This window comes from Zea mays, chromosome 1 (assembly GCF_902167145.1).
Source record: "Zea mays cultivar B73 chromosome 1, Zm-B73-REFERENCE-NAM-5.0, whole genome shotgun sequence".
NCBI lineage: Eukaryota > Viridiplantae > Streptophyta > Magnoliopsida > Poales > Poaceae > Zea > Zea mays.
This window is the reverse complement of record NC_050096.1, coordinates 127,121,236-127,141,055: the sequence shown is the minus strand read 5'-3', so window position 1 is coordinate 127,141,055 and position 19,820 is coordinate 127,121,236. Positions and strand designations below refer to the sequence as shown.

Genomic DNA, 19,820 nt, shown 5'->3' with positions numbered 1-19,820 from the left:
CCATCCTCATCATCATCAGTAAACCAAACATCTCTGATCAAGTATCACTAATCAATGGAGCTCCCTTGGCCGCTCATAACCGCGAGCACGACTGATATATCAGTTTCATAACACTCTGCAGAGGTTGCGCACTTTACCCACAAGCTGTGATTCCCTCTTGCCTCGGGCTGATCAAACCCTTAAACACTACCAAGGTGAATAGGCAGGGTTTCACTACGTAGCCTTTACAAAGATTCCCCGAGGCTGTAGCCGCCCGTTAGGTTTCCTAAATGCACCGCACTCCTCCCCAAGGGGCGAACCAAACTTGGCAGAGCGAGCCGCATACACCGAGCCCCATTAACGGCACGACGGCTAAGCGAACTACACCCCGGTTCCTCTAATTATTCAGCTAAGGGCATCCCATTCCACCCTCATGGTTGCACTGTTTTCCCGGGCGGTCATCCAACGAACAGGTCCTTACGGAGAGGCACTCGAGAAACCGCTCGAGCCCCCTTGAATGACACAAATATAACATCATAATAAAGAAGGGAAACCGCGTATCATTGATAAATCTCATCATGTTCATTGATTAGAGTTGAGCAATAGCATAAAGCTAGACAATAATAACCCAAAAGGTAATCAAGGACAAGGTAAATACAAAGCTAGTCAATCCTTAGGTTGATCATGGTATGCGGGTTGATGAATTATAAAGTAAATGGGACATGATAGGTCAGAGGACACTTGCCTTCACCAAACAGATGCTCAGGGTCTTCAGCTTCGTAGAACTCGAAGAGCTGGGTCATTTGGTCGCCGAAGCTTGTCCGTCGATTCCTCGAAGCTCAGAAACGAATCGCGATCTAATCGCAATGCGAAGCGAAGACGAACAGGCACAAGCAAACAAACATATACATATGCATAAGAACATTACACCATACAAGATAAAATGTTATAAAAGCGAGCAATAAAAAATAGAGAGCGCTTCTACGGTTACGCGAGAAAAAGAACCATGATAGACGAAGCTACGGTCGAGGGGTTAGCGTGTTTACGTTAAACAAGTACTAATTAGAACATCCAATTCAACATAATTATATTAATTGATATTAATCAAATGTAAATTAATACTACTACTTAGTTTTGACTAACTTACTGTTTTAATAGTTGACAGTTAAGCAAGTAACTTAATGAATATGAGCGATTCTAAGCTAGACGAATTAACGACGCACGACGTGCAAACACGATGTGCACAACGCGCGGAAACAAACGACTTAGCGCGCGGACAACGCGCGATACGCGCGAACGGCACGCTGCAAGGCGCGCGACACACGCGAATGGCGCGCGACAACGCGTGCGAACAACACGCGCGACACTTGCGAATGACACGCGACGACGTGCGCGAAACAGCACCGCGGCACGCGCACGGTACTCGCAGACCGACATGCGAAACTAATAAATAAATGACAACGTGATTAAACTAAACAATTATTAATAAATAGCATTTCAGTTAAGGTTAATCATATTGGTGACTAATTATAAATGCGCAAATCGAATTCCTAAATTAGGTTTTTAAATTGAAACATCGTTCTAGTAGCCACTGGTTAAACAAACGTTTAACTAAATTAAATAAAATGTGCAAAAATTAGGATAAATATTTCTAAATTAAGATAATTTTAATACGAATCTAACGCAACTTGAATGAATCGAATCGAGTTTAAAACGCAAAAGATATGAATGTTTTAAACCATACTGTAATTCGCGCGGACTAAATTTACGAGACTGCCATCGTCTCCTTCCTCTCTTCTCTCTACCTCACGTTGGAAATCCATGGCCATAGGGCTGCGCATGGGAGGGGGAAGAGCTCGAACGCCGCCACGGGGGCCGGGGTCGCGCCGCCGTGCCACGCCACGCGCGCAGGGGCGCCGGGACGTGCGCGCAGGGGGTTGCGCCCCGCCGCGGGCTGTCGTGCCCCAAGCAGCTCGGCCGCCACGGCCAGTCGCCGCCGCCGCGCCACGGCAGGGGCAGGGCGGGCGCGCACAGGGGCAGGGCGGGCACGCGCAGGGGGCCGGTGGGGAGAGATAGAGGGGCTGCGCAGGGAGGAGAGAAGAAATGAAGAACTAGGGTTGAAATCCATGGAGGAGGCTCACCGGGGAAGAAGACCTCGCCGGAGCTGAAGAGAAATCCGTCGATTGCCGGAGATTCGGGGATCCAATCGACGAACCGAACGCGCTGCGACGAAGCCCTCGACGAGACGAACGCAGCGGTACCCTTGGATTCGGTAGACGATGCACAGATTGAGAGTAATTGCTCGCCGGAGTTGTCGCCGGAGTTGGAACCGCCCCGAACTTCGGCGAGCAATACCGGGAGCTAGAGATTGGATTTGGAGGAAACGTTTCGTGTTCTGGAACGGGCTCGACGAGATGAAGCCGGACATGTATATATATCTAGGGTTTGGATGAGATGAAAATTCGGATTTTACTATTTTTAAAATTCGAAAAAGCCTAGAAATCCATATTTTGTGCTCAAAATATTATAGATACTTTCAAAAATTCCAGAAAATTCCTATAAATGTTTTGGCACCTAATGAACTCAAAAAACATAATTAGAATTTCTAAAAACATTTTTAAGTTCCACAAATAAATAGATTTTGGTTTCCGGAAAATAGAAAAATATTCCGAAAATTATGAAAATTTACCGAGCGCTTCTATAAGATATGTTAACATGTTTCAAACACATTTTGCACTTAGAAACACCATGCAACTGCATGAATGCAACAACTAAAGTGCCTCTAGGGCTCATTCCACTAGGTTTACGCTATTATAAAACAAAATAATTCTCCATTTTTAGGGAAAAGAGAAAGGAAAGCGAAGAACTGAGAGAGTAACACCTGAATATGGTGGATATTAGAAAAGAAATTTTATACCCCCAAATTCAGGGTGTTACAATTATGCTTTTCGTATGCATGTGTGCAAGATTCCAAGCCGGTTCTAAGAAAGTTCACCTTAGGGCCGTAAAACGAATCTTGAGATATTTAGTTTATACTCCTAAGTTTGGCCTTTGGTACCCCAGGGGATCCACATTTGATTTAATTGGTTATTCCGATGCTGATTGGGCAGGGTGTAAACTTGATAGAAAGAGCACATCAGGGACTTGCCAGTTCTTGGGAAGATCTCTGGTGTCTTGGGCTTCTTAGAAGCAAAATTCTGTAGCTCTTTCTACCGCCGAAGCCGAGTACATTGCCGCAGGCCATTGTTGCGCGCAATTGCTTTGGATGAGGCAAACCCTTAGGGACTATGGTTATAAATTAACCAAAGTTCCTCTACTATGTGATAATGAGAGTGCAATCCGCATGACGGATAATCCCGTTGAGCATAGCCGCACTAAACACATAGCCATTCGGTATCACTTTTTGAGGGATCACCAACAAAAGGGGGATATCGAGATTTCTTATATTAACACCAAAGAACAATTAGCCGATATCTTTACCAAGCCACTAGATGAGCAAACATTTACCAAACTTAGGCATGAGCTAAATATTCTTGATTCTAGGAATTTTGATTGATATTTTACACACATAGCTTATTTATATACCTTTGATCATATCTCTTTCATGTGTTATGACTAATGTCGTTTTCAAGAGCATTTCATGTTGAAAGGGAATTGGAGTCTTCGGCGAAGACAAAGGCTTCCACTCCACTCCATCGAATTATTCATCCTTCGTCGTCGCTCCGCAACGCTCTCCAATTTGGTATAATCTTCACTCATATTTTATTTACCATAGGGGGAGAAAGTAGTTAAAAGGGCTTATATTTCATCACAAGTATCCGTTTTTGGCAATTCATGCCAAAGGGGGAGAAAGTATAAGCCCAAAGCAAAAGGACCGCACCACCACCAATTTCAAAAATATAGTCTTTCAAATTTGTGTTAAGAAAATATTTCTTCAATTGTGTATCTTATTTTTGATATAATTTCAAATTGGTATACCCTCTTCAAAATTAATATCTAAAACCCTCTTGAACACTAAGAGGAGGATTTCATTAAGGGGGAGTTTTGTTTAGTCAAAGGAAAAGCATTTGAAACAGGGGAAGAAAATTTCAAATCTTGAAAATGCTTCTCAAAATCCTATTCATGTACCTTTGACTATTTGCAAAAAGACTTTGAAAAGAATTTACAAAAGAATTTGCAAAAACAAAACAAGTGGTGCAAGCGTGGTCCAAAATTTTAAATATGAAGAAAGCCATCCATGCATATCAAGTAGAAATAAATATTGGTTTAATTCTAAGTAACATTTGCACTTATATTATGCAAACTAGTTCAATTATGCACTTATACATTTGCTTTGGTTTGTGTTGGCATCAATCACCAAAAAAGGTGAGATTAAAAGGGAAATAAGCTGACACCTTTTCCTAATTGATTTTGGTGGTTGACTTGCCCAACACAAATAATTGGACTAACTAGTTTGCTCTAGACTATAAGTTTACAGGTGCCAAAGGTTCACAATAAACCAATAAAAAGACCAAGAAAGGGTTCAAACAAAGAGAGCAAAAGACAACCGAAGTGTGCCCTGGTCTGGCGCACCGGACTGTCTGGTGCACCAGGGAACCCAACTCCGAACTGCTCACCTTCGGGAATTCTAGGAGCCGCTCCGCTATAATTCACCGGACTGTCCGGTGTAGCACCGGACTATCCGGTGTAGCACCGGACTATCCGGTGTGCCAGCGGAGTAACGGCTACACAGCGCCAACGGTCGTCTGCAACGAGCAGTTAATGCGCTACAGTGCGCGCAGAAGTCAGAGCAGAGCCAGAAGGCGCACCGGACTGTCCGGTGGCCCAGCTGTCAGAAGCTCCAACGGTCAGAACCCAACAGCCGGGTGACGTGGCTGGCGCACCGAACAGTGTCCGGTGGCGCACCGGACTGTCCGGTGCACCATGCGACAGCAGCCTCCACCAACGACTCCTTTGGTGGTTGGGGCTATAAATACCCCCAACCACCCACCATTCATTGCATCCAAGTTTTCAGCCTTCACACCTCATACAAGAGCTATAACATTCAATACAAGACATAAACAAGAGATCAAATCCTCTCCCAAGTCCAAAAATCATTCCAATCAAATAGTGACTAGTGAGAGAGAGATACTTGTGTTCATTTGAGCTCTTGCACTTGGATTGCTTTTCTTCTTCCTTATTTCTTGTGTTCAACTCACTTGTAATCAAAACAAGAGACACCAAGTTGTGGTGATCCTTGTAGTGGACTTAGTGTCCCATTTGATTGAAGAGAAAGGCTCACTCGGTCTAGGTGACCGTTTGAGAGAGGGAAAGGGTTGAAAGAGACCCGGTCTTTGTGACCACCTCAACGGGGAGTAGGTTCGCAAGAACCGATCCTCGGTAAAACAAATCACCGTGTCATTCTCTCTTATTCGCTTGTGATTTGTTTTCGCCCTCTCTTTCGGACTCGTATTTAATTCTAACGCTAACTCGGCTTGTAGTGTGTGATTAAGTTTGTAAATTTCAGTTTTGCCTATTCACCCCCTTTAGGCGACTTTCAGTAGTGTAGTGGTAGCTACGAGCACATTTGCTTAAGTGGCCTCGGGTTTGAATCCCCTAAGGGCCATTTATGTTTTTTAATTTAGTTTTAGCTAGGTGTGCGATGTATATGGGAATGGGCTTTGCGGGGATGGGAGAATGAAAAAGGCAACAAGGAATGAGAATGATAGAACAGAGAGTAGTGGCAGAACATGAGAATGGACTGTGCGGGGAGGGGAATGAGAATGGTAGAACGGGGAAGGAGGGAATGGGAATGACAGAACACGGAATGGCAGCAATATATATAATAGGTGAGTGCCCGTGCGTTGCAACGGGAACATATAATATCATGATAACTTATATACAAAATGTGTCATACATAAATTTTGTTATTTTAATTCAGTTGTTTCACTACTACATTGCAACCATCAGTATCATGCAGACTTCGATATATGCCACGATTTGCATGGTCTTATCATTGAAGAGCACGTGCCACACCTGCCGGTAGAAGTTTCCTCGTTAGTCATCAAACATGCACCACCATACACGCTTGCTTAAATAAAAAGGCAAGTGTGTGTGTTGCGAAGAGAATTAAAGACATGCCGGCACAAAAGCTACCCCGACGATAAAGAGTGGTCATTGTTGTCGGTCCTCCTCTGCGTCACCTTCAGCGCCGAGATGACACCACAATCCTTGATATAGTAGTCGTCGAACGCGCGCGACATGGCGAGTACCGATGACTCTTGGCTGGGCTGCCAAACGAAGTGCACCCTGTGCTCATTAGTGAGGTAGTACACCTAGCCGTTGCACCACCGGATGTGCTACTCCTCTACATACATCTTGTTTGAGGACACTCACACAATGTCAGCAACGACCCTCGTCCCAGCGCACAAGAATTCATGGCCGGTGAGTAGCGACTTACGTGGCAGGTCGGGCTTCAGGTGGATGATGAGCTGGACGGCGTGATGGCGCCGTCGTCGGATGCGGTGCCCAGAACAACACGAGAGTCGCCGGCGTTGGCGACGACCATGAGGTCCCCCTGTTTGACGATGGAAAGCACGGTGCAACCGCTCTGGACCGTGTTCAAGCGGCGGCTGCGCTGGAGGTTGCCGTACATAGCGACGCATACGGCCACGTAGGACTGCTTCGAGAGGTCGAACTGACAGTCGCCAAGCTTCTTCTCATCGTCGATGAGCGACGCCAACGCGAGCGCCTCCTGCTAGTGGTGTTTGTTCGGGGTTTCCAAGTAAGAAACATGGATTCATTTTTGACGTTGGTTTATAAAAATGACTCAAAGTCAGATCCATGAAAAAATATTACGGAGAAAAATGTCACACATGCAAAAAAAAGAATTTAAGTTGAAAACATTATTCAAACAAAAGGAATTGCATGCAAAGCTCTTCTTAAAATACTACTCCCTCCATCCAAAAATATAAGTCAAGAATCTCGGTGATACTTATCTATTGCTACACATGTGCAATGGTAGCAGGTGGGCTTCGTGAGAGATGTAGTAGATGTTTTTATTATAATAGATGTAGATATAAACACACATGTAGTGTAGTGGTAGCCAAGTGGTCTCGAGTTCGAATCCCCTTAGGGCCATTTATGTTTTTTAATTTAATTTTAGCTAGGCGTGGAATGTATATGGAAATGAGAATGAGTTTTGCGGGGACGGGAGAATGAGAAATGCAACAAGGAATGAGAATGACAGAACAAAAAATAGTGGCAGAATATAAGAATGGACTGTACGGAGAGGAGAATGAGAATGGTAGAACGCGAAAGGAGGGAATAAGAATGACAGAACACGAAATGATAGACTATCCTTAGTGTCTTAATAAGTAGTACATATGTTGGACTAAAGGCCCCAAGAGTAACAGAGCGTTAGGTATGTATCTTCTTACATAGCATTTCTTTATTTAATTGACCTAGTGAGTACTAGTGAGTATTGCACTAACTCTAATCGGTTAATTCAGGATTATCCGAATCCGAATCCAATTTTCCGGTACCCAAATTTTTAGATACTTATTTTGGATACAATTCATCATATATCTACTTTCAAAACTCAAATTTTGCAAAATTGAGTTACCTGACCTAATTTTTTTTTAACCCGAATGTCCACACCTCGTTCGGTAGGTCCCACTTTAGGGCGCCAGTCTATAAAAAACGGCGGTCTGCCCTAAAGCCCTCTCTCCCAAAGCCATCTTCCTTCCGCGGACTAGTTTTTTCTGAAGATTCGGCGATGGCGGCGACGATCCAATCCGTGAAGGCGCGCCAGATCTTTGACAGCCGCGGCAACCCTACAGTCGAGGTGCGGACCTGCTGGCTTATCCACCCCGTATCTACTTCTATCTGGTCGGATCGGATTGGTCCATCTCGCCACGGTGTTGTCATATTGCGCGGCTGGCTGATCTCGCTACAGGATTTGGGTTTCTGGAATATTTTTTAAATTAAAAGTGGACAAATTTTAGACCGTTTAAATGTTGAGGGTTTGAGGGTTTTACGTGGTGGGTAGGATGTAGATCCGTGGAACTGGGCGATGTGTATTGTAGTCTCTTCGGTTTCGTATCGAAGTACTCTCTCTCTGCTAAAATATTAGTCATTTTCAAACATTCTTTCCAATTAACTTCGACCAAATTTATAAAAAAATAAAAAATAATATTTATAGTATATAATTGGTATCATTAGATAGGTCTTAATCTATTTTCATAAATAAACTTATTTGGAGATACAAATATTGCTAATATTTTCTACAGATCTAGTGAAATTTAAGAAATTTTTACTGGCACGAATACCGTAATGACCACTATTTTGGGACGGGGCAGAGGGAGCAGTAAGGATGAATGATGTTACTGAACTTGGTTGGTCTCTGGTACGGTATTCTGTCCCCACTTGTCACCTGTTTGCGAGATACAGCAGATTATGTTATCTTTACTGTCAGTTCGAAATGATTCTTTCTTTCTGGGTAGTTATGGTCCATGCTTTTGACTAAAAAACTGCATTAAAATTTGCCAATTTATTGTATAATTGATTCAGTTTTCTTCCATTGTTGTGCCAAAATGAAACGTGTTGGACAATTTTGGTTAAATCTGTAAGCTGGATAGCTAATATTATTAGTTTTATCATTGTATTTATGCCCCAGGTCGACGTGTTTTGCTCAGATGGAACCTTTGCAAGGGCAGCTGTTCCCAGTGGAGCATCAACTGGTGGGTTATTTTGGAATAATATTAGTAGTGTTCAGGTTACTCATTTGCTTTTGCTTTACATCTTTCCATGTTTTGAGCATATCCTCTAATCCTTAAGGTCTATCTTATGTCTTGCAGTAGCTGATAGTGATGTTGTCCTGTTTACAGGTGTATATGAAGCTCTGGAGTTGAGGGATGGTGGCTCTGACTATTTGGGGAAGGGTGTCTCCAAGGTTTATCTTATAGCTGACTGCTTGTTATTAATTAATAACTTAATTTGATCTTCTGTTGTAAAGATTATGTTAACTGTAGAAATAATCTGCTCACCTCTTGCAAGTCTCTGCACGCACATATGTTTCTAGTTATGTATGCTAAGTTATTAACATTGGTTACTATTGAAATCTAGGTATTTAGCTGCTTGTAGTGATTTGATCAATGACCCATGCAGTGGTCTATCCTAAGTTTACAGCTAGGTGTGCACTGTCATATTTTGTTTTGTAAGCTAAAACTTGTATCTAGAGCGCCTACTTATTTTCTCAGTTTCTTTGTGGTTTGATTTGCCATATTGATCCTATGTTCTCTATTACAAATAGAGTACTTGTGGCGTTCTGTTTTACTTCTCGGTTCCAAACTATAAGACATTTTGATTTTTCTAGATACATTGTTTTTACCATTCATCTAGTCTAAACAGTGTACATCTAAGTGCATAGCAGAAATATGTACCCAGAAAACCAACATGTCATAGTTTGGAATGGAGGGAGTAGCTTTGTTATGAGCAGAAAAAAATCAAATAGATTGACATCACAAGATTGGTGCTACTAGATTCATCACGCTAGACTGATGTTTACCTATAACATGATTAATATTGACTGATCATTGGACAAATTGTCCTAGTTGCAGGTCCATATCGTCTGAATGATAGACATAAGTGTCTTAACATAATCATGTACACCTTGTGTATTTGGCTGAAAATGGTCGGTAACCATGTCTTGTATGGAAATGATCCTCAGTCCATTGGGAACTCACCATATTTACAGTTGAAACTATTTAGAGACTATCAAAATGGTGCTTATAGAAATTAGATAATCAAAACTTTGGAAATGGTCATAAATGATGTTACCTTTTTTTTTCAGAAATGATTCCTGGTAAATGGGATCTTCAATTTCCGTGTTCATCCCTAGTTGTCGAGGTGGTCTTAACATGCGTTTAAGTGAACACTTCAGATGATATATTTTAATAGATATTGCTAGACAAAGGGCATGTTTGGTTTGTGGCTAAATGTGCCACACTTTGCCTAAGGTTAGTCGTCCGAATTGAATAACTAACCTTAGGCAGAAAAGTTAGGCAAAGTGTGGCAATTGAGGTAACGAACCAAACATGCCTAAAGTGCCATAATGAAACGTGTGCTGATATCATAGCACACATGCCTTTTAAACCACATCAATGCATGCCTTTTACAATCCGTTCGGAAGCTATTATTAGCAGCCGAACGGAGGCTGCAGCTTTTCTGATTCTATGACACAAATTACTGTGAAAAACGCTGCAGCAACGGCCGGCAAAATACCAGCCAAACGGATTCTTAGGCATTATCTTTCCCAAAATTATTCATAATTGGTAGCTGAAATCAATGGCCTGCATACCTGCCTTTTTAAAATAATGTTTTACAAGGAATTAAGCAAGTATGTCAATGGGTATTTAAGGTCATTCATGATTTGATAAACTTCAGTTTTTGTAATAAATCAATCGAACCTTTGCCAAGGCTCTGTTTGGTTTGTGTCCCCTAGTAGTTGTGCCAAACTTTGGTCAAGGCCAAGACAATTTGGACAGGTTCAGAATAAATGACATTGGATGGCAACCATGCCAAGTCTTGCCACGATTGTCATATCAATAATTTTCTCCTCATTGAAAGCCCTGTTGGATAAAATTACAAGGAATACCATCAAGAAAGCTAATCGCAAATCAGACATACCTTTGACTGATGGTATTATTTGAAGTTTTATAATCCAAGAATTTTGAACTGCATGCAACCAATGTGTGTCTGCCACCTCACCTGTGGGAAACAGTGGTGGCCTGGCCAAATCAGCTTGATATGCAACCAAACAGCAGCCAAGTCCTGCTGCTGGCCAAACATTTGACTTGGCTCACATTGGCCCATAACCATGCCCAAATTTCCATAGAACAAATCAGCAGAAATACAATTTATATTCCAGAACATGAGTTGCAATTGTAAATCTTGGTACCTGTACAATGCTGCAAACATGAATATTGTAGCATTTTGCTAAATTCATTCTTTACTTGTTTAACTTATCCTTTTTCTCTCAGGCTGTGAACAATGTGAATTCTGTTATTGGACCTGCTCTGATTGGCAAGGTTTGCAACCGGTTCCCTCGTTCTATTCTTATAGTCTCTCGTTCTATTCTTATAGTCTCTCGTTCTATTCTTATAGTCATTATTAAACGCGGTATTCATTGCTTATATCCCGTTTGGTCTGCAGGACCCTACAGCACAGACTGAGATTGATAACTTCATGGTTCAACAACTTGATGGGACCAAAAATGAGTGGGGATGGTGCAAGCAAAAGGTATTATCTAATCCAAGTGTATGAAACCGTGGAAGTGAAAGAACTCTTCTTTTTTCCAGTTGCAGAATTGTTGTTTAACAGTTGGCTTTCATGATTTGTATATCCAGCTTGGTGCTAATGCGATTCTGGCTGTGTCATTAGCTGTTTGCAAAGCTGGGGCTAGCATCAAGAGGATTCCTTTATACCAGGTTCCTATCTTGCTTTATTAGTAGTACTCTTAGTTTATTCAGTTTTAACTATTTAATCTCTTATTAATTTTTTATATTTTGTAATTGCAGCACATTGCCAACCTAGCTGGGAACAAGCAGTTAGTGTTGCCTGTCCCTGCATTCAATGTCATCAACGGTGGTTCCCATGCTGGAAACAAGCTTGCTATGCAGGCAATACCCTCAACCAAGATTTAACATTCTTTCTTGTTTGAGTTTTTTCGCATTATGTTTATGCTCTTTCCATGGATGCAGGAGTTTATGATCCTTCCTACTGGAGCTGCCTCATTTAAGGAGGCTATGAAGATGGGTGTTGAAGTTTATCACCACCTGAAGGCATTTGCCTCGTATATCTTGTTTGTCCTTTTCTTTTTGTAGTGTCAAAGTATCATAATTTGATATCTTTTGTTGTTCCTTACAGTCCGTTATCAAAAAGAAGTATGGGCAAGATGCCACGAATGTTGGTGACGAAGGTGGTTTTGCTCCGAACATCCAGGTTAGTTTCTGATTTCACAGTTGGGGACATCTGTTTTTTTATTTGTTTCACTTTACTGGAACATTGGTCTTTATGTAGGTAAAACTGAAAACGATGTTTTGTTATGAGAGTTAATCTGTTTCAATTTCCTGATACTAGGAGAACAAGGAAGGACTTGAGCTCTTGAAAACTGCAATTGAGAAGGCTGGATACACTGGCAAGGTTCACCAGATATTTGTTTTGTTCAGTATTCACCTGAGACTTGAAGTTTGTCATATGTTTTTCTTATCTCTATCTGAATGCTAGGTTGTCATCGGAATGGATGTTGCTGCTTCGGAGTTTTACAGTGACAAGGACCAAACCTATGACCTCAACTTTAAGGAGGAGGTAGACCATTGTTTTCTTTCTGTGAACAAGTTAATAAACTTGCCAGACATGTCCCTAACTAAACATTCTGTTTTTTTTGTAGAATAATGATGGTTCACAGAAGATATCTGGCGATAGCTTAAAGAATGTATACAAATCTTTTGTGAGCGAATACCCCATTGTTTCGATTGAAGATCCTTTTGACCAGGATGACTGGGTTCACTATGCTAAGATGACTGAAGAAATTGGAGAGCAAGTGCAGATTGTTGGTGATGACCTTCTCGTCACCAACCCCACTGTCAGTACCTTGTTTCTTTCCTTCTAAAGATGACAATTAAAACTCCAGTTTGGTTGTCATAAGTTACTTATATCTTAACATTTTTTCAGAGGGTTGCTAAGGCTATCAAGGAGAAATCATGCAATGCCCTTCTGCTCAAGGTAAACTTATACCCATCCAACCGTTGAATGTGTTGTCTTTGCACCAGCATTCATAGTTCACATTTCCGTACATATTTAGTTATTTATCTTTCCATCTTGTGCAGGTTAACCAAATCGGATCTGTGACTGAGAGTATTGAGGCTGTGAAGATGTCAAAGCGTGCGGGCTGGGGTGTGATGACTAGTCATAGGAGGTAACTATAGTTTGTGTTGCTACTTCATGTTTCTTAGGTACTAATTTTGTGATTTTGTCTGGTGCCGTTCCTGATGTTAACCATCTGCTGTTCGTAGTGGTGAGACTGAGGACACTTTCATTGCTGATCTGGCAGTTGGTTTGTCCACGGTATGATTTACTTTCTGTGCATATCTAGGATAGAGAAGTTTCAATCATTCCTGTTCTGAAAACATGAGACAGTGCCTTCATATTTCTCAAAGGTCTTAGCAAATTCAAACTTTTATTTGACTGTAAGGCGTAGTATCATCTGTCTTTTTGTTTTCTTTTTATATAACAGGGTCAGATTAAGACTGGAGCACCCTGCAGATCAGAGCGTCTTGCCAAATACAACCAGGCAAGTGATTCCTCGAGAACTATACTACTAAAATCTCAGCTTTCTGATAGTAATTTGTTTTGTGACTTGTGACACTTGATGCCCATCTTTTGTGTCATTCATGTCTGTTTTGGGTTTGGTTTGAGAACAATATTTGGTCATTTGTACTAATCTGTGTTACTTTTATGATGGGAGCAGCTTCTTAGGATTGAAGAAGAGCTTGGCGCTATTGCTGTCTACGCAGGTGCCAAATTCCGTGCACCTGTGGAGCCCTACTAAACGGGCGGGATGCAAGTGCTTTTATGTCTGCACAAGTCCTGTGAAACTGTTTACTGCGACCTGCAGATTTTACTCTTGGAGTGCCCTGAGTAGATTTTAGCAATAATATCCAACATGTAACATGTTACGGACATGTACCCAAACGTGATCCAGTTTTAGTTAATGTGCTCCATGCTTGACGTTTTGTGCTGCTGTGGTTACATCGTTGCCCTTCTACCTTACATAGTTGTGACGGCAATTGTTTCATTTTGGTTGAAGGTGAAAGAATCGAGTGGGAAGGGTGAACTGTGGTAATCTAAATCTTTTCTCGCAACAATTAAAATTCACTGCTTAGTCTATTTCATGCCTTGTCTACAGCGTTTTTTTAATCGTAAGTACAAAGTTTTGCAACGTAGATTTCAGTTTTATTATGTTATAGCAATTCTACGAAAGCAAAGTAAAAATATGAGTAAAGAAGGGATACAAACTTGGTAACACTTCTTATCAGGAATGTAGAAACGTGAATGGAAATTATATAAATAGAAAGGAGGGCTAGGAAATGTTTCTCTGAGGGCTGGAATTGAAGTGTGATTGATGGGAGATGAATTTTTTTGCTATTCAGTGCTAGTTTGGAGACCTCATTTTTTTTCAAGTGATTTATATTTTCTTAAATAAAATTAGTTCATTTTCCTTAAAAAATAAGAATCCCTTAGAAAAATAAAGTTCCCAAACTAGTTTTAAGTTGAATAGCAAGAGATTTTCTTCCATATAGATCCCCTTTAAGTTTATTGTCATCAAACCAGCCTTAACGTAAACTTGATTGATCATAAAGTTGATTGTCAGTCTTTGTTGGAACACTTAATCATTTTTCTTATTTGTACAAAGATAGTGTGCTGTCTAAGTTTACTCTTCGTCACATTGCACCACTAAGAGTAAGTTTATTTTTGGATACTTTACACGTGCTAAATAATTTAGGGTATAATGTGGAAGGTATACTTGTTAATTTCATGACTATCAAATCTCATTCACTTCACTAGACGTAAACTCTCTTTTGCTTTCAATATATATGTGACTAACTAAACACAAATGGGTAAGGAAGGTTTCTTGGATGAGTACAAGCGGTATAAATATCTCTAACCACTCAACTAACAATTATACCTAACCTGCGGCCATTTGATCGTTCAATGTCTTAGTCTGACTACGCGCATTGAACTAATGCGATGCTTGACTTTCCTCTAGGAAATTTCTTGCCATCAAATTGGGGACCATTTGTCAGATGCCTTTCTGTTGCTTAGTCTGATGCACTATGTAGAACACACCCTACCTACAAGCCCTACCTACAAGCGTTGAGATACATAATCCAAAGGTACTTATGGCCATGACATTAGGTCAGTCCGATGGACACCTAAACCCTAGTTGTGCCATGTCTTTTCCGATCCAAAGCGAATGACGAGTCTAATGCAACATTAAGAACACCATTCAGTTCCTTTTCAAACTCTTTTGGGAATATGAATGGTTACATATGATTTTGGTCCTTCACAAAGCCACCTAGTGTTAAGTTTGACAAGTCTGCAACACACATAAACCATTATGAAAGGAACACGTACACCTAAGAGGGGGGCTGAATTAGGACTTCTATTTTTCTCACTAATCTAGGCCACAAATAATTCTACTAAACAGAATATATGCAAATAACTAAGCACTAATGTGCAAACTAGGTTTTGTCTAAGTGTAGCTATCTCTACTGCAAAAAAAGAGTTATGCAACCTAAGTTCTAATCCTATATTCTAAACTAAGGACAATAAAGATGACGCAACAGTATTTTTACCGAGGTATCTAGAACCGAGCAAGGTTCTAAGTAATCCTCGTTGGTGCCCCTTCGAAAATGGAAGCCCATGCGAGGGCTAAACACCCTATCGAGTAACTTTGTAGAGAGCCACGTGCCTTCTCCACACGCAAGTGGTGCTCCGATTCTGGTCTTCTCTCGGATGCTCACCGCCGTCTTCACTATCGAGCTTCTGGCCAAAACATCGCGTGCCTCGTTCCCTTCGGTACACGGTGGTGGCCACACCACAAACACGGTTGGTGTGGTCTTGCAAGACCCTCGTCCCACTTGGTACAATTACAATGGCTCGCACAAGAGCTCAGAAGTTTTGTGGGTTTTTTTCTAAACTCACTCAATCTACTAGGAACAACCTAGAGCAAGCGCTAAAGCGATCTAACTAACATAAGCACTTCACAAAGCGCCTAAACTAATCACCGAGTGATTCTATTAAGCACCTTGATGTATGAAGCAATGGATATGTGTATCAACTCAATAGAAAGGTTGCTCAACTCCCCACATTTGCAAAATGCCCGGCTAGGGGATATGTTCGTTGATTAACTTAAAGCAATAGCATAAGCTAACCATGATAACCCAAAAGGTAAACAAGGATAAGGTAAATATAGACTACTCAATCCTTAGGTTTCCATAAAGTAAGTAGGACATAATAGGTCAGAGGACACTTGCCTTCACCAGGTTGTTGCTCAGGAAGATCTTCGGCAACACACTCAGGAACCACGGGCTGCTCGTCGTCTAAATAAAGCGATCATACATTCAATACATTTGGAAAATGACAAATGAGCAGCACACCAATCATGTACAAACAATGCAACACATCTCAAAAGGAAAAGTATAAATTCAAAAGGGAGTTTAGGTTATAGGGTGAACTAATCACATTTAGTAGTTTGTTATTCTCTAAGTGTTGTCTATCTCCATGATTACATAATCTGATTCTACTCATTTTAATGAGACATAAAAGTTAAATCAGGGATAAATTCATATACTACATATTATTAATCTCACAAGGTTAAATATCTATTTACCACTAAGGTTTCCTTTTTATTTATCTCATTAAACAAATAAATTAATACATAACTAACCTATAGCCTAGGAATAAATTTAGAATGCACAGACAGTGAATGATCATAATTTATTTGGACAGAGAATAATCATATGAACATTTTGCAATTTGAATCACTAAATTTGGAGTTCATATGCAAAAGATATGAAATAAACAAGTTTTGAAGTTTAAAATACATAATTAGGCCTAAATTTGTGATTAAACGAAAGTCCACGGTTCAATCTGCAAGATTACTGTAACACCCCTAGTGTTACTGGCACTAAAACTTGAGCATGACATCATATGCATTGACATTTCATTTTGTTTGTCACACCTAGAATGCATCCACTAGGTAAAATTTCAAAACATGTGTGATATGGTGGCTTGAAGTATTCTTAACCTTAGGGTAGGGTACTTAACCCTAGGATTAGGGCCTATGGGTGAAAGTGAAGCCAAGATGAGTAATACCTCAAAAGTCATTGGAAATATTCATAAGAGATCAAGAGTGATGGAATTGAGTGGCACAAAAACCCTAGTGTGCTCAAAATCCTAAAAGAAACCCTATAAAACCCTAATTTGTACCCTAGGGGGTGAATTCAAATTCTATAAATAAAACGATCATACTTTCAATACATTTGGAAAATGACAAATGAACTCAAAAGGAAAAGTATAAATTCAAAAGGGAGTTTAGGTTATAGGGTGAACTAATCACATTTAGTAGTTTGTTATTCTCTAGGTGCTGTCTATCTCCATGATTACATAATCTGATTCTACTCATTTTAATGAGACATAAAAGTTAAATCAGGGATAAATTCATATACTACATATTATTAATCTCACAAGGTTAAATATCTATTTACCACTAGTGTTGGGGACCTTCGGCATCCGAAGGTCCTCAAAAACAGGATTTAACAGTATTTCTAGAGTATAATGTGTGAACAGGTATCTTCGGATTCAAGTCAGCATCACAGTAGACCAGAGTAATACGAAGGTTGATACAGAGCCGAAGGTGTGAGCAGGAAAGCTTCGGCGCGGTAGCAACAAGTGAAACCGACTTAAAGATGAAAAGGCTATTTAAACCTCGACAGATTACTATAGAATTATTATCAAGTGTAAAGGGCATGAATGTAATTTTGTATGGGTTGTGTCTCGTGCCTATAAATAGGAGAACAGTACCCCCGTACTGTTCAGGCTGACTTGGCATTCGCTTTTTGCGTCACGCTTGTACTATCATCTCCTTCCAGTTGAAGGTACATTTGTAATTCAAAGATGTTTATGTCTATGTCTGATAGTAATATATAATTATTTATGTTATCTCTTATATTCTCTACATTTTATCCTTCGTCACTGTATAATAAATTTATGAAGGCACGCTCTTCATTACCTTCGTCCGAAAATCATTATATCCTAAGGGAAATAATGCTTCGAAGGACGAAGGACTTTAGCGATTAACATTTTTTATGTTGCCTTGTTCTTAACTCCTAGCATTTGAGAACAAGTCCCCAACATTGGCGCCCACCTCCGGTGAACTCACTTCCACTCTGAGTTTTTTGAACACCTTCGGCGATCATAAACCTTTGTTATGGCGCCGAAGAAGGCTTCAGCGACTGGGGCTGCAGCTCTGCAACCACTGGACCACAATCAGGAGACAGTCTCCCTGCGGGAGGCCCGAAGCCAGAAAAGGAAGGCTGTCAGCCCGACACCACCAGAGGACGAGATAGATCAAGAAATCAGAGATATGGAGATGCTTCATCAACAAGTACAGAGGAAGAAAGAAAAGATGGCCAGGCTAGCTGAACTGCAGAGGCAGATAGACGAAGCCTCTGAAGAAGTTCGTCATCTTGCCCAGGATGAGCAGCACCGAAAGCCTCAACACCAAGATCTTCATCAGGAGGGTTTTCCCAACGAAGATGACTGGTATGACAATTTCCATCATGGGAATTTTGTTTTTGATGATGCTTCTCCTCTGTCCGCTGAGCTGCAGGCTACACCTTGGCCTCCGTCCTACAAGCCGCCCCAGCTTCCCGTATTCGATGGCCACTCAGACCCGAAGCAGTTTTTGATGAGCTACGAAGCAACAGTATCTTCGTATGGTGGCAATGCTTCAGTCATGGCCAAATCTTTCGTTATGTCTGTCAGGAGTGTTGCTCAAACCTGGTATTCCTCCCTTCGACCAGGAACGATCACTTCATGGCAGAAGCTGAAGGACTTGTTGTTAACTAGCTTCCAAGGATTTCAGACGAAGCCGGTCACTGCTCAGGCTCTGTTCCAGTGCACCCAAGATCACGAAGAATACCTTCAGGCGTATGTCCGAAGGTTCTTGCGTTTGAGGGCACAGGCACCAACGGTGCCCAATGAAATTGTCATTGAGGCCATGATCAAGGGGCTTCGGCCAGGACCGTCAGCTCAGTACTTCGCTCGGAAGCCTCCTCAGACTTTGGAGAAGCTGCTCCAGAAGATGGACGAGTACATTCGGGCCGATAATGATTTTCGCCAAAGAAGGGAGGAGGCTTTCAGGTTTTCTGAAATGACCAGGGGCTTCGGAGGGAGGTTCTACCCGAGGCACGTGAGATCAATTCATAACTCTACACAAAATGATGATAGAGGAAGCCAACAGCAAAGGCCACAATGTTCCTCACAGGCTTCGGGGCAACAGCAAAGCTCCTTCCGACCACCAGCTCCAAGAGGCAGAGGCGCCAGGGGCTTTGGAGGAAGATTTGGCGATCAACCGAGAAGAATCTTTTGCTTATTCTGCGGTGAGAACAAAGGCCATACTACCAGGATGTGCCATGTTACTATTCAGAAGCAAAAGGAAATAGCTGAAGCAGCAGCACAACAAGCTCAGCCGAAGCAGGTCATGCATACAGCTTCGTATCATTCGCCCTACATCCCAGAATATGTGGGCAATCATCCTGCAGTTTCTGTTGCTTCGGCGAGTCAGCCTCAAGCTTCTTGGCAACAGCCTCCGCCTCCACCTCCGTTGCAACAAGGCCAGCAGCCAGAAGGGAGCCAGTATGCTCCACACCAGAGGGACTTCAGAGAGCAGTCCGAAGCTCGTACAGTCAATAGCACTGTGCCAGAGTCAAAGCACATCTATTGACAAATATCCTACCTTAATAGCAATCTTTTTCATTCAGTTTTATTTTCTGTAATAAAGGACATTGTTTAGATTTCATGTAATTAGTTTCGTTGATTCCTACAAGGAAAATATATTTTCTTCACAGGCTTATATTGATTAAAGTTCAAAGACTTGTGATAACAAAGAGGACCTTCGAACTATCGAAAATTCTTCGAAGCAACAAAAAGTCGTTCTAAGGAACGCAGAGTAAGTTTGCCGAAGTCACAAAAAAGTCGTTCCAAAGGGAGCGCAGTGTAAGTTTTCTGCTCCA

The 19,820-nt window shown here is 41.3% G+C and overlaps 1 protein-coding gene across 2 annotated transcripts; it reads left to right on the top strand.

The window, feature by feature from the left end:
• Positions 1–7,446: 7,446 nt before the first annotated feature.
• Positions 7,447–13,870, top strand: LOC542316 (enolase 2). 2 transcript variants are annotated; one of them, NM_001401213.1, is made up of 18 exons: positions 7,447–7,498; positions 7,630–7,804; positions 8,636–8,699; positions 8,847–8,911; positions 11,001–11,048; positions 11,173–11,259; positions 11,367–11,447; positions 11,538–11,639; positions 11,721–11,801; positions 11,887–11,961; positions 12,100–12,162; positions 12,247–12,327; positions 12,410–12,604; positions 12,694–12,744; positions 12,849–12,937; positions 13,035–13,086; positions 13,256–13,312; positions 13,490–13,864. In NM_001401213.1, exons 2-18 carry the CDS (start codon positions 7,736–7,738, stop codon positions 13,568–13,570), a joined length of 1,341 nt encoding a protein of 446 aa, NP_001388142.1. In that variant the 5' UTR covers positions 7,447–7,498; positions 7,630–7,735; the 3' UTR covers positions 13,571–13,864. The 2 variants fall into 2 exon arrangements, with proteins under 2 accessions (NP_001388142.1, NP_001105371.2); NM_001111901.2 differs by lacking the exon at positions 7,447–7,498 and having other exon boundaries at positions 7,695–7,804; positions 13,490–13,870.
• The last annotated feature ends 5,950 nt before the right edge of the window (positions 13,871–19,820 follow it).